Raw genomic sequence first — 25313 nt, 5'->3', positions numbered from 1 at the left:
TCTACTGTTTCGTCTCCAACCTTTGCATTAAGATCTCCCATTATAATTGTAACATCCTGCGTTTTAATGTACATATGTGAAATACACTATATATACATATTATGAATAAATAGATTAACTTTTTTATCAAAGAACTTTATTTATGCGAGTACTATTTATCGTTGACAAAAAAATCTGGCTTTTTAAAAACTTTGAAATTTTGTAAATTGTAATTTTTGGCTTTTCCGACTCAAAAGGTTGCCGACCCCTGGCCTAGGCCAAACTAGTTTGTCCTGAAATCGGGTTTGGCCGGTAACATATACACAGAACTGAAATATCAGAAATATTATATACTGATACTATAATATAAACGAATATTAGCAACAACAAAAAATTATTATTTTAAAGTGGATTAAATGCGAAAATTTTTAAACATAATGTGATCATACAATACAGTACATTTTGGTCTTTTAAACAGACTTCTTATTCTGTTTCTTCCTGTACAATGATATTTGTCGATCCTATTTAGTACTTAAAGATACTGAACTCCAAGCGAGTTTATCTTAATATTTGTCTTTAATAAAAATATCGTACCAGGAAAATAAAAATAAAACCTGTTGGAATTTGTAGTAAGTATAGTTCTTAGGATTATAATTAAACTTTTTCATTCGTTCCTTATAACAAAAAGTAAATAGCACAATAAAGTCAAGCATTTTTCAAATAAACTAGATATGAATATTTACAGTTATAATTATATGGGTATATTATACCCATATAATAATATACCTATATTATGGGTGTTTATAGAAACTTTTAATTCCTGGGTTTGTCGGTTTGTTGTAAATAAAATACACACATCGGAAAAGTCTAGGGATATTTTTGTAACGTAATAAAATTAATAAAAATAGATCCACGTGATCATTTTAATTTCAATTGAAATTATACAGTGGCTCATCCTGTAGATTTTAGTAAATAAATCGTAACGGCAATAGTGATGATAACGAATATTTGACAAAGCTTTTTACAGGAGGGGAACAAACTATGGGTTATACACTGCAGTAAATATTCTGCTAGTTTCGATTTTGTTCATGCTATAAAGTTCTTGTTTACTTAGTGCATTGAAAATATTGTTTTTTATCATGGAACGACGTCATACGTCATTTAACTTTGGATGAGTTAAATAGGGTTTTATGCTTTCTTCAAGGTGGTCAGGGCCGCGCCGTCCACGTGTGCAATGTGTGCGGCGCACACAGGTGCCAGCAATTAAGGGGCGCCACTAGAGTTGTTATAAAAATTTTTACGCCGGTCAAAACAACACTTACCCATTTAGCGATCTTGCCACCCTATATAACCCAACTTCAAACATAGGCACATTACGTATTGATTTATGCAATCTGCATAAACAAAAAAATCATGTAGGTACAGACATGCAGCCATCAAGCCTCCGGCCCAGAGGAATTTATGCTTTAAAGCCATTGTACAAAAATTTGGCCGAAATTTATGATGCTTTATGTGAATTTGATCTTGATTCAAAATATCAAGCCAGATGTTAAGAAGATAAAATGTCAACATTTACATGCATATGCTCAGTCCATATATTATTATATGGTATGAAGTTCTGATCAAAGTTAACTTCGTTACCAAAATTTAACAAGCAAAAACAATAAATATGCAGCTGGCCTTAACCGTTATGTCTATACCCAAGTACCTGATACGGTAGTCTATACCCGTACTATCCAGGTACCCGGCAATGTTTCTGTACACTTAGCTTGTAGATTCGACGATAATTCGCTTGACGATAATTCGTATCCACTTACTAGACAAATATATACTGGAAAAAATTCAACTGGACGTGAAACTAATCAAGGTAAACGCGTAGTAAAAGATTTGTGTTACAGATAAAAAAATTCTGGACGAAGCATAACAATGGATAATTTTTTCACAACTCTTCCACTAGCCCGTCTCCTGTTGTCTTGGAAGTTATCATTAGTTGGTACTTTGAAAAGAAACAAACCATATATTCCACAAGAAATGCTGCCTTCGTCAAAGCATGAGCCTGAATCGTTATTATACGGATTCATCGCAGGTCATGTTACTATTTGTTCATTGTGTGCCAAAAAAGAAAAAGCGTTATTTTGCTGTCAACAATGCATGATAACGATAATTTAAGTGGCTCAAAAAATAAACCTGAAATAATTCAGTACTATAATAAAACTAAAGGCGGCGTAGACAACATGGACAAAATGGTTTCTCGTTATTCCACTAAACGCAGAACTTTGCGTTGACCAGTAGCCTCTTTTTACAATATCCTAGACGTAGCTTGCCTAATAGCAACCTATAATACGCTATAAACCTTTGTTTATCATCATCATCATCATCTTGGTACTACAGACCTTAGAGGGCCTCAACCTTCTCAAGCTTTCTACGTCATTCTGTTATGTCCCTTGCTTGCATTTTCCAGTTGCCGACTCCGATCTTCTCGGCATTTTGTTTATACCTGTGTTTATAGCAACTTATAATACAAATCCACAGAGTTCTACTGAAACTAGTAAGCGTAGAATTTTTTGCAAGAGGGAAACAACTAGTGATGCCTGCAATTTCTGCTAGATATAAAGTACCAAATTAATGTATATCGAAATTTTTCATCAAGGTCAGGAATTTAGTGTATGTTAGGAAAACTCTACCTACACATTCAAGTAATACAGCAGTCATTACCTCTCCTAGATTCCACTGGACGTCTCAAAGTTGTTGGAAATTTGCTACATTTGCATGTCTTTAGCGAAAAAGCGGCTAAGAAAGACACGAAAATCATGTAATGTTTGTAATCGTCCACTATGTAACGAACAATCAGTAAAAATAAGTAAGTGCGGACAATATGTTTGAAATGTAACTTTTATTTATGTTTCTTTATCACTTTTATTACAAAAAAAAACTAGACACAGCTTCACGATTTACTAAACATTAGGGCTACCCTGGTGCCACGGGTGTGGACGTAATTGTGTAAAAAATTTGACGGTATTTTTAATATATTATATGCATTTTTTTTTCTTTGGATTCGATTATAAATCTCTTCATTCTGAATAATTTTAGGAATAACTAGAAGCTTGAATAAAAATATTTATACTATCGCCAATGATTTAGATAAAACAATTACCAATGATACCCAGGTACCTGGGTATAGACACAAAGGTTAAATGCTTTACAGGAGGTAAAACAATTCTTGCTCGGGTTTCGGACAGATAGCAAATTTAATGATGTTAGTACCACAGCAAATGAAACTGTATAGAAACTGGAAGTGGAGCTCAATTTTCAACCAGCAACAGCTACGGCATCGGAATAAAAGCAGACAGTTCGATTACGAACATAAAGACGAACTGATTTTGGATCCTAAAATTTCATACAAAGTTCATTTCTTTTATTATTTTCTCAACCAAGCATTAATTTCAGTAAATGAAATATTTTCCATATTGGAAAATCATGTTGATTCTTTAAAATTGTTATATAATTTGAACAACATTTCAAAACACTCACAATAGGGCTTTTCAACAACAGTCATTTGTTTCGAGCTTCTGTCTTATGTCGTATAATCCGTGTATATTAATATTATACACAGCTTATACAACATATGGCAAAAGCTTGAAACAAATGACAATCGATGAAAAGCCCTATTAAAACTTTTTAAAAATTTGTAAAAAAAATGAGATTTAATGATCATCTAGATATAGCCGGAGACGATTTGTTTGAAGAAATTATACAGATTCTTTGTTACAAGAATTAAATAATGATGTACAATTTTAAAATTAATAGTTTTAAACGAATTTACTGCAGTTTGTCGAAATTTAACAATAGCTCTTCGCATTTTGCTCACTCTGCTCATATCTGATGCCACTGCTAAACGATATTTTTCTAAATTGAAACTTATAAAAAATTATTTGAGATCGACCATTAGTAAAGAGCGATTGTCAAATTTATCTATCATCTCTATAGAGTCAGTATTAAATGAAAATTGATAAAGTCCTTTTCGTGAGCATTTTTCAATGCGTCACAAATGATAAAAAAAGGTAAGTCCGTGATAATACACATTTATGACATTTATTCTAACATGACATTTTAGTTAAATCTGACAGTTGTCACATTTCATTTGCAATTTGGCATAAAAAGAAATCAATTGTGTTTATTGCATTTATAAAATGGTATTTTCTTTGATTTGCATAGTCTTATAAATTGTACAGATTATATTCGTATAGATATATTATATAAGTAATTCGTAAATAATTTTTTCTTCGATTATAGTGCTATCTATCGACAACTAGAATAACTAGAATAAATGTTATAAATGTCTGTCATCACAGACGTGCCTTTTTTCTGTCACATACAATTTCATGCGTTAGAAAGAAATCGAAAAACTGTGACGCACTGAAAAATGCTCATGAAAATGACTTTACCACCTATTCACCATATTATAAAAATATATTCCGAACTGAAGGCGCGAAAAGTTAATTTTTTATAGAATAGCTATTTCATGTTTATATATTATATCGTTAGTTTTTTTATGTTGTTACTCCAAAGATTTATTTTTAATTATTTTTTCATACTTTATTTTCCTGTTGAATATGTGAGAATTTCTAGTTATTTTTGTTTGGTTATAATCAGTAGAGCACCTAGTATTTTCTTCTGGGTGGTGTTGGCTTGGCCACCGAAATTTTTTTGTATTGTTTGTAAAAGACAAGTTACATTTTCCTACTATTATTTATATATTTTACATATGCCGTAGAGGGGGTTTAACCCCCAACAAAACCCCCCTGGGTACGCCACTGGTTACAATAAATAATTAATAATTTTGGGCGCCATTAAATGTTTTGCACACAGGCGCTACCACTTGCTGGTGCGGCACTAAAGGTGGTATGCGGTAAACTAATGTAGTTGAACGGGTGGGAGTCTCCCAAAGTGTTATAAGTCAATTGTGGCAGCATTTTTGTGACACTGGAAGTCCAGCCTAAGGCTCGATGCACACTTGGACCTTTTTAAGCTGCGTGCACGCTGCGAGCAAGCTGCATAGCTGCACACTCCGTGAGTTGAATTTATTCACTGTACACTCGAGCTGAGCCGTGGCCTGCAAGCCACGTGGACCAAGAGCACGCCAGTTTCTGTTACACCGCCACTTGCACGCGGCTTGAAAACAAGTCAGGCGGTTTGGCAGTCTGTGCTGGGCAATCAGTGAGTACACGTTGACCGCGCGATGGATTTCAACGTAGATACAAAGCTGTTTATTTCTGGCGTGTATTGACCCCGAAAAACCGCTCAAATGGGTGTTGACGGGAAACTTGGCTTGAAACCAAGCAATAAGAGGAATAAACTTTTAAAAATATTGTTAAAAGTTTGTATGTACTTATTTAAATAGTTGTTCGTGTTTAAAGACTTTTAATACATATATTCTGAAACACGAAACATAAAATGTGTTAAACATGTTTATCCCAGTACTGATTCGTTAAATTAATAAACATAATTTAAATTATAACTGTAATAATAGTTAGTTTCCACTTTAACAAACATAAACAGAATAATTCAATTTTGACGTTACGAATGGTCCGTTACGAATTTTACGAACTGTCGCCGTTACGAAGTGTCGCCGTTACGAACTGTCGCTGTTACAAATTGCCCGTTACCAGTTGTCCGGTTACGAACTGTCGCGTTACGAGATGTCTGGTCACGATATATTATACCAAACGGTATATTATACCAAAACGCAACAGCTAGTGACGCTAGTGTTAGAGTGGGTGATCGTCATACTCCGAAATTCACGATGCAACGTGGAGTACGTCAGAGGAACACCATACCACCGAAACTGTTCACTACTCTTTTGGAATATATTTATGTAAAAGGGCAAAACTGGCCGATAAGGGCATAAACGTAAACGGGGGAAATCTTAGTCACTTGATGTTTGTAGACGATGTTGTGCTAATAGCTAATAGGGTAGATAGGGGCCAAAGAACTTTTAAATCAGCTCTACCTTTCCGTGCTAGAAGGAGGATTGAAAGTAAATATATCTAAAACCCAGATGATGACAAATCTTGTAGTCAGCGAAGAAGAAGATATGCGTAGGAACAAGATCGATAGACCAGGTGGTGGCTTATAAATACCTGGGTGATAAGTTTGCATAGTAAAAGATAACCAAACCGTTGAGCTTTTAATCAGTATGTTTTGCCAGTGTTGACTTACGGAGCGGAAACGTTGACCATGATAAGGACAACAGTGCAAAAGATCCGTGTATCTCAAAGGGAGACAAGATCCCAAACCGTCAGCTACGACAAATATCAGGAGTGGCTGATGCGTAGAGAGAATAACAATACTGAAATGGAACTGGGCTGGGCACGTGGCTCGAATGACAGAAAACAGATGGACAAGGATACTGGAATGGAGACCAAGAGATGATGCCTACCGAAGCAGAGATCGTCCACTAACACGCTGGACTGATGATCTAAAACGTTGGCATGGGCAGGGCCGCCGCTAAAGTGTTGGCCGCTCGTATGCAACTTAATATTTGCCGCCCCCCTTCCAACACTTCAGTCGTTTCACCATAGGTGTACTAGCATTTAAAGAAATGTGCAGGAGACCGTAACGCGTATATGAATAATAATAATTGCTCTGATCTCGACGTTACTTTTAGACCTGGATCCCGCATATCAAAAAAAGTTATTATTATTATGTCAATAATATACAGAAATGCAATCTTGCACTAATACCTACATGTATAAGTTTTGTTTACAAGACTACTTACAACATTCGGCATGCTTAATGGTTTACTAATATATTTAAATATATAAGCCTGGATCCCGCGTACCAAAAAAAAGTTGATTAATAGCAAGCTGAAAATTTGTTAATAGCTTAACGGTGTCTAGTCGGACAAACTTTGATGTATGGGAACACTGGAACAGGGGAAGTTTTAATTATGGAACAGGTTAAAAATTTGGAACGTCAGACTACGAAAACGTTCCATGTTTTTTGTCGAACATAACTTCCAATTGATTTGTTACCATTTCATTAAACTCTCACACAAAAATCAGACTGGTGTTTATCACCAACGGGCATTTTAATGACTGGAACACGAAGAACATGTCAAATGACAGGAATCATGTTGGTTAGTAATAGCAGTCTGATTTTTGTATGAGAGTTTAATGAAAGGGTAACAAATCAATTGGATGTTCTGTCCGACAAAATACATGGGAAGTTTTCGTAATATGATTTTCCAAATTTTTAAACTGTTCCACAATTAAAACTTCCCCTGTTCCAGTGTTCCCGTACATCAAAGTTTGCCCGACTAGACACTGTTAAGCTATTAACAAATTTTCAGCTTGCTATTAATCAACTTTTTTTTGGTATGCGAGATCGAGGATTATTTGAAATACAGTAGTGTGCAAAAGAAACGGGCAAAATCGTTTATCAAAAGCGAGTCTAAAATTATCAAATTCTCAACTTAGACTGAACTATAACCCATCTATAACCTACGTAAGCATAAAGAAACAATATTATGACAGAGCAACCATCGAGTAATATAAAATATTTTTTTAAACCATCGAGTAATAAAAAAGACTTCTTTATTACTCAATGAGAGCAACTTAACAAGCACTTATCTAAATTCCCGGAAAGTATCCTATTGTCGTAACGTACTCTCTTAACAAAAAATCGCATATGACCACGTAGATAAAAATGTCTTAAAGTCCGAAAGCCGCCAGCCACTTTGAATTAAAAAGCATTCCCGGAACTACTTTATGACTACAGCTGCAAAAGGGCAGTTCATATAATAAATAACATTTTCTGGCATTTTTGTTTAGATTGTTTGGAATATTAGAGTTTATAGAAATATCTGAATCATTACTATTTAATTTTTTGAATTTATTTTCGTTTAAAAAAAAGTATTATCATCAGTGGCCTGCTTTTGACCGCCCCTATAATCGGCCGCCCGTGTGCGATGCACACTTTGCACACATGGTAGCGGCGGCCCTGGATGGGAATTGGATGCAAGAGTAACAAGATCGAAACAGATGGAAAATTATGAGGGAGATCTATGTCCAGCAGTGGACAAGCGAATATTGAATGATGACATGACATTTTCTAAGTTGTGGTCATTAATAGTTATGGGTCAAACCGGCAAACAGGTGTATGTTCTCAAAGAAATTGAAAGTGTGTAAAAAAAATTTTTTTTAATAAACAGCTCTTCACGTGAACTCACAATGGTTTGACGCAGCCATGTTGTAATTTTAAAACTAAAAGAGAATTTAGATGTGAAAAACTTTTAATTTTAAGGGTTTTATACGCGATATCTGTGGATTTTGCCCAGTATCCATGATTTTTCATGTGATTTTTAACAATTGCTCTTCTGTGAAGGATTTATAATAGGACGAAGCTCTGATGATGGCACGTTATGTGTTGAAAGTACTTAGCTGATTATTAAAATTTTTTTTTACACACTTTCAATTTCTTTGAGAACATACACCTGTTTGCCGGTTTGACCTATTTAGAAGTGATATACAGTCTATGTACAGTGATGTGATCACATCTATTACATAAACGACCAATCTGTTCTAAAAGTCGCACACCCAGCACAACATCTAACTATCATATATAATTAAAAGCTACATTAATAATTAAAATAACATCACCATATATAATTAAATTAAAATAACATCACTATTATATAAAACAAATTAGACTATCGGTTTAATGTCGTATTTCCCTACTAAACCCCTCAAGACCCCACCGATGTTTAGTTAATATATTACATTGAAATCTTTCCCTTCACCAACCATCCCTCTAGCAAAGTGCACAGAAAAGTATGATATTGAATACTACTACATTCTTCCCTTAGACCCGTTTGCCATTATACTAATTTCAGTACTGATTTCAGTACTAAAAATATTGGTTAGTTGCGCGAGTCGATTTAGTATGAAAAATGTCAGTTTGTGCCAAGTTTGTGTTTGCAACTATACGAATTGTAATCAGCATATAGGCATGCGCTCTACTAACTTTACATGAGCTTTACTCAAGGTTCATAGATAGTAGCTTTACTAATTGATATTGCAAGTTGAAATCCATTAACTTATTAACAATAAAAGATGGGAAGAAGTATTTTTGCAAAACTGGCAAACTTGGCTTTTATTTCTGCTACAGATATATCCACACCTAGTTTGGCTAATTCTGCCTTTATTTCTTCCAAAACTTTAATTCCTGCGTCCCTATTCTTAAAGAGAGGGTGCTTTGGCACATACAAACATTGATCATTGATTCGATTTGTAAAACTCTATTAATGTTTCAATCTGCCTTTGGCTCCACATGTTGAAAGTTGAAATCACTATTATTATTATGTACCTATAAACAAAACAAAAGTACCTAATATACAATACAACCTCACTTTTTAATATTGTGTCAATTTCAGTACAAGAAATTAGAACATGTTTTAATTTTTAGTACTAAATCGGCGCGCGCATCTAATTTGTAGATACAATATTTTTAGTACTAATTTCAGTACTAAATTTAGCATAGTGGCAAGCGGACCTTTTATACCGGAAAGTAAGTATATATCATATACTTGACATACTTTTGCTTGCCACTGCACATGAATGCGTGCATGTTTGTGAGTATGAGGATTGTACACCATGCGCACATACATGTGGGTATTCATGTACATGCATGAACATATGTACTTTGATATTGGCTGTATCATTAAATTTTATTTAAACCAGACCACCTAAATAACTCTGGTTTTTGTTGTTTGTAGCATTTGATTTTACTTTAACCGGACCTGATGATGCTGTATAAATTGTAAACAGCGAAACCGGTCGTCAGTGGTAAAATAAATTGTTTGTGAGAACGTCTCTCTTTTCTTTACTACAATAGTATGGACTCACACATGCAACCCATTCATTATTTTATATTAATTTCGTTTATAATCATATAATCATATAATAGAAGTATAACTTCTTACGTGCGTACAAAGTACACACACATTCTTTTTTTCTCAAAGCTGTACTATAAACGGTTCCTGAAATATGGCCGAGGGCCATTCTTATTGGGACACCCGGTACATATAATTATTAAATGAATTAAAATCTCTGGACTAAAAATGGATATTGTTTGCAATTCCGTAAATCTAATTTTAGTATTTTGTACTATATAAAGTGTTATCTTTAATCTTTGTGTAGAAACTGAAACAAAAAAAATAATAAAATAGAACAATGATTCACACCATAAACATTAATTACTCGTACAGAATTCTTCAAGACATTGTGATTAGTATACTATCTCCCAACAGATGGCGCCAAAAAATTCGATTCCGCCATCTAGTCCTGTTTCCGTTTTTTGTATATGAATGAAAAACTAGTCGTTTGAGCTTCTACATATTTAGATCGTTAGATGCCTTTCTGCCCTGTTCTTAGTGTTGTGATTTCATTGAATCGACGCTAGGGATAGCATATCTGGTTTTTAGATTCTATATTATTTTTTTCACTACCGACAGAGGGACTTAACACCTGTGGTGTGTCCGCGCAGGTAATACCGCGTAAAGTGAGATTTTAAGTGTGGAACACTATTAAAAACATTAACCAAAGAAGCATCTTTTGGCCGGCGGGATCGGGATACCAAAAAAAACTTGACTATGGCAGCTACTAGTGTAGTAGTGTTAGACAGAGGAAACAACACCACTTGTACTATTAATCTACATGGTGAGATATTTTATGAAAAATTTCATATTCAACTATCTCCATTATATCATCTTTCAAAATATTTATACTACCTAACAACATCAACATAACCTAACATTTTTTATGTTTTATAACTTTTATTCAATTTTTAGGTGCTACAGTTGTGTCTTGGAGAGTAAATAATCAAGAACAATTATTTGTGAGGTAATGAATAGTAGTGTTAAACTTTGTTAGAATTGAAAAAATAATTTGAATAACATTTTAGTAAACTAGCAGTATTTGATGGAAAAAAAGCAATCCGAGGAGGAATACCTTTTGTTTTTCGTAAGTTTTAAGTTAAAATTATTATAATTGTTCCTATTTAATACGTAAATGATTTTGATACTTGTAAATACAATATCTTAAAAGTTTGGAGGCAATATAAAGTTCAAAGTTTTTCGAAATGGAGTAAACTGAACTAAACTTAAATTGATCTAAACTAAAACTGAACGAAACTAAATACTATTCTGTAACACATATTAGAAATTCCACAAATTGATTTTTGTTTTTCATACGTTCCCTACACATAAATTCGTGGAGATATGAGGGAAACAAATCATAGGCGTAACCAGGATGATCCTAAGGGGGGTTACAACCACTGGAAAGGGGAGGGTTACAACTACTGGAAGGTCTCTGAGGGGTATGGTGTTAAGCGTATAGAGCTCAAAATTCATCCCAATGGGGGGGTTTATAACCCCCAAAACCCCCCTGGTTACGCCTATGAAACAAATCACTGGAAGTTGGGCGTTGTTGTTGGAGCTTCTTTTTCGCACTTTCCAACAAGATTTAGTTTGAGAGTTTGTGAAGATAGCTACAATGAAATTTAGTGTTTGACAGTACTGTCATGCTCTTAGAATAAATCAGGAAAGAAAATGTGATGTATTTATTAATTAATTTATTAACTGGAAAATATAAACCAGGTGAAATAACGAGAAAAATGTTTAATGTTAAAAATTTCAACTAACAGTAATAAACAGTATTCAGGTACATTCATTAAGAAATAATGTGGCTATCTGACAACCGCAAATTCAAATGTTCTGGCTCTACTGCAAAATCTATCCGCTAACGTATCATAGCAATTGCCAAAAAAATTCTAATAATTAACTGCAATTAATATTAAAGCAAACAACAAATATTTATTTCTTCATGTTTTACATAGATTAAAAATTAGCAGAATCTATAAAATAATATAATAAAAATGTACTTTTCAAAGCTTTCTCTGTATATTTGAAACATACAACATACACCTTATAAGAACATGGCAACACTGCCAAACTCAAATATTTTGTTTTGTGGAAATCACTTATAGCTATATTCACGGACCCTCAAACTAAATGTCCACACTTTCTATAGTTTGTGTATGACCACTGTTACCATCTGGAACCATGAAGTGATTCTGCTAAATAACAGTCTGGTGCTCACACACTCCTCCATCCAGGAGACCAATGCTCTTATATGCTCCCCATTCATCAGTAACAATTACTGTACTCAGTAGAACTGTTCTAAAAAGAATATTACTTTATTCTAAATATTTGTAATATTAACGTACCTTGATATAATGGGCAGCAGTGTCAGCTCATCTTTTGCTAGAACTGGTACTCAACTCTTGCTGGAACAGTTTTCCACTGTTCCTTTCAATCCCCCCAAAAACCCATTGCTCTTTCCTGTAATGACCTCTGCTGATACTTCCTGTGGAAGAAATAGGATTCGTCGAGTTCCAAGGTGTGGGGTTCTATTCTCATTGAATCCTCCTAGTTCCACAGATGCTGCTCCAAATATCTGCTGCACATTTCACAGCTGAAACTGCACCAGTTGGTACTAGTTCCAGTAAAGATACCCACTTGTGCTTCCATACAGAATAGTTTTTGTGGGAAGTCATGTGCAAACCCATAGATCAATATAATTAGCTGGGAAAGGGCCAGGTGGCTTCTTTGAAAAGAATGACGCAATGAATATTGCATGTTTTACACAGTACTATATTTTTAATTAAAATGCGCAACTCACAATCACCTCACACATATTGGTAAATGCAGCTCCTAGGAAACTAATGTGCAAATCTCTTCCCTCATTTGGTTAAAAGTTAATGTTCTTTCAGGATTAACAATAAATGTAGCCATTTTGCTATTGCACTACACTACAGTTACATTACTGCAGGTACATTTTTTTGAAAAAGATTGCCAAATGTATCAACTCACTAGCAAATAAAAGCCAGATTGCCACAAATAAGCACAATATTTAGGTGCATTTACATTTAAAAAAATTATTTATGAATGCTTCTTTATATGAATTTAAAAATTTTAGCTTCTCATAACAAACAATATAATTTTATAAAAGTAATCTAATGCTCGTAACAAAACACAATATTTAGCTTCATTGAACATGTTCGCTACCAAGGGGATATTTAAGTTTCGTCCCCATAGATAGACCATAGCTATTTAAATTGTCATTATGTGAAGTGCAATCCCTGGCTCACAGGTGAGACATTGGTCTATGGGAAAAATCGATGTGGCTCAGATATGAGTCACTTGCCAGCGAGCGGGTTAAATTTAAAAAAATATATATTTATGATTTTTTTTATATGAATTTAAAAATTACAGCTTCTCATAACAAAAAATATATTGTTCTGAAGCTATTTATTTGTGGTATTTATGTAATTTATTATTCTAAATGGGAAATAAGCCACAATTTAACTTAAAAAATGATTTTATTCACATTTCGAAAATAACCACCTCGGATCTCGTTTTCAAAATACAAAATATTACTTAATGAAACAAAAATGTTGCTTAGTAAAAAATTCTTCTAATAATTTAATTTAATCTGACTCATTATTATCGGCAAATATATATTATTATTAAATAGTAATATTATGCAACTCATAAATATTGGCAATATCATTTTAAAGTCTTCTACTTTAAAATGTATAATATATGTCTCAATTGCCGACATGAATGAGTCAGATTAAATTAAATTATTAGAAGAATTTTTTTACTAAGCAACAACATTTTTGTGTAATTTAGTAATATTTTGTATTTTGATAACAACATCCGAGGTGGAAGTCGAAACATCAATAAAATAATTTTTTAAGTTAAATTGTGGCTTATTTCCCATTTAGAATAATAAAAACATATAATTTTGTATAAGTATTGTAAACATTCTTATACATACATTATACAAAAAGTAAACAAAAAAGTATGGCAACACTGTGACACGAACATATATTCAGATGCCAAATAAATTAATGTTATGTTCATTGCATTACATGTCCAAATTATTTGACTCATAGAAAATTACTGTTTTAAGCTCAATTTGGACCATGGAGTTTTGGCCCCCAACATGGTTTTGCTAGAATTGTTAGATGGAATTTAGAAAAAGCTCCTGAAAGACTTCCCAGTGGAGATGTGGAAGCTGTATTTTCTATTATGGATACAGAGTACACTAGAACCATGTGGAATTATCCGTAAGTACTTACATACCTACTTAATGTTTTATATAAAACATTTTAATACCAACATACCAGGGGCATATAGTTGCATAACCTCTACCTACCAGGAATCTATATCCGTGAGTTCTGCTTGTTACTGATTCATGTATCATATTGTGGAATTATCCATCAAACGTAGATGTGTAGAATGCTCCTCCAGAATGCTTTACTGTGTGGATGTCTCTTGTCATCTACACAAAACGAAAACCAAACTTTTAAGTGGTTGATTAGGAAGACTGATTAATAAATCTTAGGAAGCAAGGTGCAATGAGGTATTGGAATAAGTAATAGCAGACGGTAAGTTTAAGTAATTTTGTTTTACTTTGAAGCACAAGCACTTGTATTGTCAAATTTGCAATACAACAAATTACCAACTTTAACTACTTCTCTGTGTCTTAATACGAATTGATTTTTGGTGGAGCGAAAGGTCTAAGCTTGGGAATTGTGAGTTTTAAAGACTTGAGTTATCATTCACAATGAATGATCACTCCAACGATAACTAACAGGTTAGAAATGCGAGTATGTAGGGCATGTGATGAGTGTTGTCGTCCCAACTGATGACTATCGAATGTGTTTTGTACCAAAAAAAGAAACAACATTTTGCAGGAAATCTTATCACAGGGGATTTAACTTACCTATATTTTTAACAAACTTTTTTATAGATTCGTAGTTTGGAGTATGGAAGCAATACTTAGTCTTTTTTGTGGTTGATTATGAAAAACTTTTGGTAGAATTAGAGAAACAAAAAATGCATAGGTACAGCTCAAATGACCATAAATCTAAATTTAAATTATATTACGTACTCATGAATTACCACCTTGAGTCTAAGTTTTAACAGATGGTCGCTACTTGTTTTTATGAGGCTTGAAACTAGATCAACTGTCAATTCAAATATACATACAAGCTCATACAGTGTGGAAGGCACTTATGGAATAAAATTATTTCTGCCCTTGTTTCAAAAAATTATAAAAAACGCTGAGACCTGTCGATTTTTAAATAAAAATATGCACTTTTTAAACATACATTTAAATGTTCAGGGTGATTCATGCAAGTCCAACATGGTCCATAAGCGTTATTTTTAATGGAGCACCCTGTATATTTTTAAAAGCTGCTTAACAACCTTATATCAATGAAATATATCATGTAGGGCATATTATGAATAATACAGGGTGAAATTTTGAAATTATAAAGTATGGAAACCAATTATGGAATAAAATTGTTTGTGTCCTTATTTTAGAAAATTATAAAAAACACTGAGACACATCAACTTTAAAATCCAAATGGGCGCTTTACAAAGATAAATTTAAATATACAGTGTGATTCACGCAAGTACAGCATAGTCCATGATCTTTAGTTTTAATGGATCACCCTGTATATTTTTATGTTCTTAGAAGCTACTTCACAACCTAATCTCAAAAAAGTGTATTATGCAGGGTCCATTATGAACATTCAAGGTGACATTTTGAAATTATTTATAAATTTCGTCAAGACATTAAATACAAAATCCAATAGATTTATACAGTAGAACCTCGATTATCCGTCAGGGCACCGGACCAGGGTATGACGGATAATCGAAAAGACGGTTAATAGAACATTAAAAAAATAAAAAATTTATAGTACAACTCTTAAATTTCATTTGTATGGTTTGTTTGACAAAATAAGAGGGATTTGTGTTCGTAAAATCGAATCAATTTAAAATATTCTGAAATCTTTGTTTGTTTTACTGTTGCTTCACATTTTGCGACGGCTGAATTTCTTAATCGGCATAAGATCATGCAGTCTACTTTATTGGCTTCTTCTTGTTGAGAATACCACTCGATGAATTATTGCATATGCGTTGCAGCTTCTCTAGATTATTTACGCAAATCTTTGTCAGTTACAATAGATTCATCAACATAGCCACAATCAAATTCCAAGTCTGTGTCAGCTTCTGAATCTGTCTGGTCCGCCTTCGTTGCCATTTCAACGATTTCTTTATCTGTCAGCAATGGATAGCCGTTTGTGTCCTCATCACAAACCAAATTAACTTTCTTTTTTTTATTTTTTTACATCAAAATTTTTGCTTATGTAGTCAATACAACTTCTGTATGTACCCTGACGGTTAACAGAGGTGACGGTTAATGGAGAGACGGATAATCGAGGTTCCACTGTACTTAGTTTAGAAAATGCATGTCTTTATTTAGCTAATTTAAAAATAATACCATTACTTGAAGTATGATAAATTATTAATTTCAAAATTTTATGTAGGTTTTTAACCTTCCGCCAAAAATATTTCTATTGACACACTTTCAAGCTTAGAGTTGTGCTTACTCCTTGAAGGAGTGAAATTAAAGAAGAATGATACCTATTTTTAATTTATAAGCCTTTTAAACATTAGCAAAATACCAAAGAAAATAAAAACAATTAGGTATATAACATCTCATTTGTGAAAAACAAGCTCAATTGTTCCACTGCTGTTTTTTTGTACCTAGCTTAAGCTTTCACTTCTGGCAATTGGGTTACTAAATTATCAGCACTTGTTCGTCGGTCTTTCGTTAATATAAATGTTTTTTTCATTGAGTATGTCACGTCCAACATCGGTCTCTGAGACAAAATTTGCCGATAATTGCATAATCACTTGCCACTGAAGACTCACACTTCAACACTAAAAACAGGCAGCTGCTGATGGCGGCGAAGATACACAACGAACAATTTGGATATAATCGTAAAAACTCGTAAGTGGTTCGTCTCACAGACCGAATGCTAGTCACGGAAGGTTAATATACTGACGAAAATTATACATAATTTTAAAATTTCACCTTGTATTATTCATAACAGGCCCTACATAATACACTTTTTTGACGTGAGGTTGTTTAGCAGATTCTAAAAACATAAAAATATACAGGGTGTTTCATTAAAATTAAAGATCATGTACTATGCTAGACTTGCGTGAATCACCCTTTATATTTAAAGTTATGTTTAAACAGTGCATATTTGAATTTAAAAGTTGACGTATCCTAGCGTTTTTTAGAAATTTCTAAAATAAGGACACAAACTATTGTATTCCATAAGTGATTTCCACACACTACAATTTCAAAATTTCACCCTGTAATGTCGGCAAGCATTTGTTGCACTACACATATTAACTTCACTATATATTTATGCTGGAGAGTATTGTTCATGTAAAACAAAATTTAGATTGTCATCAAAGGCATGAATGTGTATGTACACCAATATGAAACCAGGAATAAGGATGCCTTAATGCTGTTCTACAGCAGCCTTCAAAGAAGTAGAGATGTACCAAAGTGGTATAACAACAAGCTGCCTTCTGCAATTACTGAATTACCAAATGTACTATTTAAAAAATAATGAAGAATTTTCTCATCTGTTAGGCATTTTGTAGCAGTGATGAATTTTTAAATTTTAACTTTCTTCTTCTTCTTTTATATAAGCAGTACTGCCTGTTTTTCTTCAATGGTGCCTTTCATTCTGCCAATAAGTTGTCATTCCATATTTTCCTTGGACATCCTATACTTCTGCCTAACAGTGACTAGTCCCTGGCTATTCTTACTATCCTTGATTCAGACATCCTGCTCATGTGTTCATTCCACTCTTCTCTTCTGTTCTTTACCCAGGTATTTATATTGTCTACCCCACATATGCATCTGATTTCCTCACTTCTTACCCTATCCTGTAGTCCTTTTCGAGCAATCCTTCTTAAGATCTTCATTTCGTTGGTCTCCAGATGTCCTCGTGTTTTGCTTGTTTCTGGTCTTGTTTCGGCCGTGTAAGTCATAACTGGCCTGATAACTGACTTATATATTCGGGCCTTTGTTTCCAATCTTAGGTGTTTGTTTTTCCAAATTGTGTCGTTTAGGCATCCGGTCGTTCTACTGGCTTTAATTATTTGGTCTTTTACCTCTTCTTCGATATTGTTGTCGGCTGATATATTAATTCCCAGGTATTTGAAAGTCATTACTTGTATAACTCCAATTTGCATCTTATTGGTTCTTTGGCTATTACTAAGCTTTTTGTTTTTTGGCTGATATTTTTATATTCATTTCGTTTGCATTAATGTTGAATTCGTGCAGTAATCTTTCTAGGTCGTCTTCGCACTCTGCTACTAACACAGTGTCATCAGCGTAACAGAGTATTTTTATCTCTCTATCGCCCATTTTGTACCCTCTTTTTTCCTTCACTTGTTTTATTATTGCATCCAACATTATGTTAAATAGTAGAGGGCTTAATGAATCTCCTTGCCTGATTCCTGTCTTTGTTTCTATGGGTTCTATTATTATTCCATTGACTTTAATTTCTATTTTATTTCTTACATATTATATGTTTTCTATCAGTTTTATGATATCCAGTGGTAAATTTTTGTCATATAGTAGGTGTATCACATCTTTTAACACATTGCGTGCCACGCTTTAATCGGGATACTAGTCTCAGGGACCATTGATTTCCACGGCCATGAAAGTTAGTCATACTTGTATATCAAAAATGAGCGACGTGGCCCCTGGCAAAAGATCTGTGTCTCTCATATATGAGCGGCGTGGCACGCAATGTGTTAATTGGATTCTATCAAACGCTTTCTCTAGGTCTAGGAAACAGAAAAAGGCTGGTTTGTTATATTCTAATGATTTCTCCACTATTTGCCTTATCACAAAAACTGCATCTTCCACTTCTAAATCCTTGTTGTTCATCCGATATATGTATGCACGCCATTATTTTCTCCATCAGTATTTTTGTTATGAGTTTCAGTATAGTGCTCATTAAATTTATCCCTCTATGTCTATAGTTACTGGGGTCGGCCCTATCATCTTTTTTAAATAACGCTATCATTTGAGTGGTTCTCCATTCTTCTGAAATTCTTCCTGTATTTATTATTTTACTTAAAATGTTAACTTTAATTATTGAAACTTGGATGCGGATTGATGAATCGTATTCTATTTATGCCTGGGAACCCAAAGTGTAATCTTTGTCTTAACTGCACACTTAATGTGTGCATTATTTTATATATTATCCCTTATGTTTATAATTAGGGATGTTGTACTCTCTATACATATTTGTAAACCAATATTTTATACTATTGTTTGAGGTATGTAAACACTTTATTGTATATTAACATGAATAAATGAAGTTGAACTTCAAACAATGGAAGTGTCAAATTACGAATTCTCTGAATTTTTAATTTATAGCTAAATTTGATTATTTTATTAAAAATTTAAGAATAATGTGGGCAACAAAATTGTGGCATTTTTGTTGTGTACTTACTTTGTAAAAGTCTTATTAGAGTTTTACGTTATACAGGGTGAAATATTTGAAACAGATACAGGTGAAATTTTTATATGAACAAGCTATGAATCTTTTTTAGTTTCAATAACTTAGTTAATTGGGTAGTAGTGGTGTAATGTTTTACCAAAGTATGAGACAAATCGAAATTACTGTTCAAAAGTTATGCCCAAAAGATATATAAATAAAGAATGTGTGTGTACTTTGTACACACGTAAGAAGTTATACTTCTATTATATGATTTTAACGAAATCAATATAATTTAAACAGTTTATTTATATTTTATATAAATTTTAAACTAATTTTAATACTTACTACTTTACAAAAATTTTTATTAAAACAATACCAAAAATTAAAAAAATAAAAGAATAAAACACACACAAAGGAGGCCGATCCTGACTGTATGTCGGAACGGTGTGTTTATTTTGGCTCTACAAAATAGTTCAAATTAAGTGAGAATAAGTTTTCAAAATTTAACCAAACTTGGTGAAGTTATTAGTGATCAATTGAATCTCAACTTTCCAAATTTGTAAGTACAGTTTTACTGTAATTTTCCACAGAAAACATCTAATTAGTATTTAACATTATTGTAAATTTTTATATCGAAATCTGCTTGACGTTAAACAAAAACATTTAATTACCATCGACCTGTGTGTCTACTCGGCTTTTTTCCCAGCCGGGGACAGGTCCGTACTTAGAAATGTTTAAAAATCGATCAAGATGTCACAAAGCGATGAAATAAATTTACCAGGAAATTCTCAAATGGATAATTCTACACCAAGAAGTTACTCTACCGCCCTTATTCAACAAAAACATCCCTCTAAGCGCCAGGCAATCATTTTTAATTCCATTGAAGATGCGAAAATACAAGATTACCTCCTCCCGCTGGGAAAAATCATCCATCCAAAAAATATACTATTCTGCTCTAGATTATCAAACAATAGAATATGTTTGTATTTATCATCTGAAAATATCGTAGAAAAATTCATGACTGAAAATAACGGCAACATTGTGGTTAACAATCAGATTATACAAGCTCGAAGGTATATAACTCCTTCCGAAAGAATTATTCTCTCTAATGTTTGTCCATCAATTCCTCATGATGTATTAATTAAAGAACTCGAGTCCATGGGACTTGTTATTCAATCTACAATGTCCTTTTTAAAAATTGGTGCACCGTTACCTGAATTTAGTCATATAATGAGCTTCAGAAGGCAAATCTTTATCAGCCCAACAGACCTCACAATTCCAGAATCGTTTTTAATCAACTACGATAATACTTCATACAGAATATTCTTATCGAGTGGCAACTTGACATGTTACAACTGTAAACAAAATGGTCATACGGCAACTAACTGCAAAAACCCTATCAATCCAAACTCAAATCCTATCGCTTCGACCTCAGTAGAAAACATCCCAACATTCACTCCTCCAGAAATACCAACCAGCATACCAGAACCTATCAATCCAAAACCAAATCCTATTGCTCCAACCACAGTAGAAAAAAACCCAATATTAAATCCTCCAGAAATATCAACCATCACATTAGCATCTGTTTCAATTCAATCAGCTACCCCAACTACAAACAATCAACTGAACCCCAAAGAAACTGAGAGCGAATCAACTACCTTACATATGAATATTGAGTCTTCACAAAATAGTTCAAAAAGAACGATTGACGATACCTTAAGTCCTCCCCCGCTCCCTAATGATACCACTGATAAACCGATGTTCACCAATCCTGCAGAAATAGCACTTAATCCCAAGAAAAAGAAAAAACAAAATAAAGGAAAATCTCTAGAAGCATTCATAAACCAGCAGTCGCCACCATTTGTTCTAAGTTATGTTCAGATAACAGACCTATTCGAAAACATAAAGAGTTCACCCGATCCACTTATTACCGTTGAAAATTATACAGATAACTTTACAGCTCTCATCGATATGTTAAACAAAATATATCCCTATACTCAAGACAGATCTACAAAGACCCGAAATACCAAATTAAGGAAAATTCTTCTAAAACACTTACAGATGCAAATCCCACAGGACCTAGTATCCGATACAGAAAGTGACTCCTCACAAACAAATCAATAAATAAATTTAATAAATTAAAATGGAGTTTAATAAATTAATACAGTGGAATATAAATGGCTATTTCAATAATTTACCTATGCTACAGATCATTCTTTCAGAACAAAATCCAGCTTTTGTATGTTTACAAGAGACCAATTTTAAACCAAATCAAAATATAACCTTAAGAAACTATGTTTGTCATAATCAAATAAGACTTAACCAGAACATTGCTAGTGGCGGTGTATCAATTTTAATTAATAATTCATATGACTCGATAAGAATACCTCTAAATACTAACTTAGAGGCCATTGCTGTCACCGTTATTGGGAAAACTAATATAAACATTTGCAACATATATCTACCTCCTGGAGCAGTAATTTCCAGAAACGAACTAGAGGATCTTTTTAAACAAATTCCTACTCCTCGAATCATTTTGGGTGACCTAAACGCATATAATCACATCTGGGGATCAGCATATAAAGATCAACGGGGTACCGCCATTGAAGAAATTATAGATCATCTTAATTTGTCTCTCTTAAATGACGGAAGCCCGACTAGATTTAATATAAGAACTGGAGAAGCTACACCACTTGATCTAACAATATGTGACAGTGATCTTTACCCACATTTGTCTTGGTATCCAATGCAGTACACATACAACAGTGACCATTATCCATTAATTATAGAAAACAATCAACATAAACACACAACCCATTTCTCTCCCAAATGGAAAATAGATAAAGCCGATTGGAAGCATTTCGCCCAACAGATAGAATCATATATAAACAAGTGCTCGACAACAATAATTAATGTCGAAGAATGTCTAGACAATTTGACCCAAATAATTATTAAGGCAGCTGAAAACTCAATCGGTAAAACAGCTCCAACGAAACATTCAACACCAGTTCCATGGTGGAACGAGTCTTGTAAAAAGGTCATTAGAGAAAGTAAAACTGCCTTTAATAAATATAAAAGAAATAAATCACTTGAAAACCAACTAGAATATAAGAGAACTCGAGCCATAACTAGATTGACAATAAAGACAGCCAAACGTCAATCCTGGATTGATTATGTTTCTAAAATAAACAGCTCTACTCCTATGAGTGACATATGGAAGAAGATAAAACGAATATCGGGAAAAAGTTTAAATTTAAAAATCAACTCACTAAATATTCAAGATAAGGTTATTACCTCCGACAACGAAATCGCAGAAGAAATGGCTAACACTTATAAACACAGATCTAGTAATACCCAGTATAACCAGAGCTTTATTACACTTAAGCAACATGAAGAACGTAATCTAATTAACTTCGATGAGATAGATAAAAGTCCTATAAACTCTCCTTTTTTAATGGAAGAATACAACGAAGCCCTTAACTCATTTAAAGATTCGGCAGCGGGACCTGATGATATTCCGGTAAAATTTATAAAAAATTTACCTTCAAACGCTCACCAGTACTTACTAAGGTTATTTAATTTAATCTGGACTCAACATAAATTTCCACCAAAATGGTCAGAATCTATTATTATACCAATTTTAAAACCAAACAATCCAAAAAGTAATCCAAATTCATATAGACCAATATCTTTGACATGTGCTATGGGTAAATTAATGGAAAAAATTGTAAATAAAAGGCTTTTATGGACTCTTGAGAATCGAAACCTAATCATTCCAAATCAAAGTGGTTTTCGTAGAAATCGATCAACAATAGACAATATTTTAGCATTAGAAAATGACATACTTGAAGCTTTTGCTGTCAATCAAAAATGCGTCGCTATATTTTTTGACATCAGGGGAGCCTATGATGTCACTTGGAAACACCTAATAGTCAAGAAACTACATAATTTAAATATCAGGGGACACTGCCTAGCGTTCATTAACAATTTCCTTACCAATAGATCATTCCAACTTAAAACTAATGGTATGCTATCACCAAAAACAAAACTAGAGAATGGTATTCCACAAGGATCAGTGTTAAGCCCTACACTTTTTTTAGTAGCAATAAATGATGTCCTAACCAATATGAACTTACCACTGAAAGGTCTCTTATACGCAGACGACCTTGTTATCTATGCGAGAAGTCAAAATATGGAAAACATCACGAATATGCTACAAACGTTCTTACATCAACTAGAGAAATGGTCGCAAAGTTGTGGGTTTCAATTTTCTACAGAAAAAACACAATTTATATTATTCTCAAAGAAAAGCTGCCCTAATCACCCTTCACTCTCACTATATAACAATTCGTTAGTTCGGAAAAATACTGTAAAATTTTTAGGAATGATATTCGACCAACATCTAAATTGGAAAGAACATATTAAGAAACTGGCAATCGAATGCCAAGGAAGACTTAATATCATTAAATCATTGTCAAAAAAAGACTGGGGAGCAGATAGACAAACTATGCTCTCTCTCTACAGAACTCTAATCAGATCTAAATTAGACTATGGCGCGATAGCATATTCATAGGCTACTGAGTCTTCTGTTAAAATTTTAGATTCAATCCACAATACTGCACTCCGCATTGTCTTGGGAGCTTTCAGAACCACACCAATAGAAAGCCTGTATTGTGAAGCAGCTGAAGCATTCTTCTGTATTACAGAAGAATGTACTTAAAGTTAACCTATGCAATTAAATCAAATGCAAATCCTAATAACCACACCTTCAAATATGACCACCTTAACCGATTATCAACATTTTTCTCCAATAAACCACGTCTACACAAACCTTTCTACCACCGAATCAAAATGGATCTCTCATCTCTTAACACCACCTTACCTCCTTGCTATCCTGTTAGTTTTGAACCTGCTACGCCATGGATTTTGGGAGTACCAAAAATAATTACCACCTTAACTTCATTGGACAAACATACTACTAACCATAGTATAATACATCAAAATCTGCAAAACTTATTATCAAAGTATACAAACTTCTCTCAAATATATACAGATGCTTCAAAATCAACAGATGGCGTGGGAGCAGCAGTTATATCCTCGAATATGTGCCAAAAATATAAGTTGCCAATACACTGCAGTACTTTTAATGCAGAATTATATGCCATATACGGGGCACTGACATATATAATATCCTCACCAAATCAGAAATACATCATTTTGACTGATTCACTAAGCTCACCACAATCCATAGGAAAAATATACCCAGAGAATTACATTCTGGGAAAAATAAAACAAAATCTGATCGAGATACAAAATCGTAATAAGGAGGTAATCTTCATCTGGATCCCGTCACATATTGGTATAAGAGGCAATGAAGAAGCAGATAAGTGTGCGCGTGAAGCCGTCAACTCAGCTGACTCTACTATCGTGCAATATGTGACAACTAGTGATGTTTCAAGTGTTATCAAATCGCGTATCCTAAGTGAGTGGCAAAACCGGTGGCAATTTTCAGTGTCCAATCTTTGGAATATTAAACCGAACATTAAACCATGGACATGTTTCCCCACCAAAAGAAGGGATCAAGTGACAATAACCCGCCTTAGGTTAGGTCATACCAGTGCCACACACAAGTTCTTAATAACAAAAGAACCTGAACCGAAATGTGATCAGTGTAACGTTAAACTCTCGGTAAAACATATAATTGTAGACTGTCCAGTTTTCTCCACAGCAAGAAGAATTTACGGTATTCCAACAAACTTAGAGAAAGCACTTGGTGCAAATTGTTCGTTCACAAATATGTTAAACTATTTAAAAGCTATTAATTTTGTAAATATATAATATTTAATATTGTAAATCTGCTCCTCGCTAATAACCTT

The 25313-nt window shown here is 33.5% G+C and overlaps 1 protein-coding gene across 1 annotated transcript in view; it reads left to right on the top strand.

The window, feature by feature from the left end:
- Window positions 1-10330: 10330 nt before the first annotated feature.
- LOC126878473 (uncharacterized) overlaps window positions 10331-25313 on the top strand; it is a 39522-nt gene continuing 24539 nt past the window's right edge. Inside the window, exons 1-4 of the mRNA XM_050641219.1 lie at window positions 10331-10697; window positions 10829-10880; window positions 10942-11000; window positions 14016-14172. Coding sequence (XP_050497176.1) covers window positions 10631-10697; window positions 10829-10880; window positions 10942-11000; window positions 14016-14172 — 335 coding nt within the window. The 5' untranslated portion in view covers window positions 10331-10630. The remainder of the gene's footprint in view (window positions 10698-10828; window positions 10881-10941; window positions 11001-14015; window positions 14173-25313) is intronic.

This window comes from Diabrotica virgifera, chromosome 10 (genome assembly GCF_917563875.1).
Source record: "Diabrotica virgifera virgifera chromosome 10, PGI_DIABVI_V3a".
NCBI lineage: Eukaryota > Metazoa > Arthropoda > Insecta > Coleoptera > Chrysomelidae > Diabrotica > Diabrotica virgifera.
Note: the sequence above shows the minus strand (reverse complement) of the source record. Positions and strands in the feature narration are given on the sequence as shown.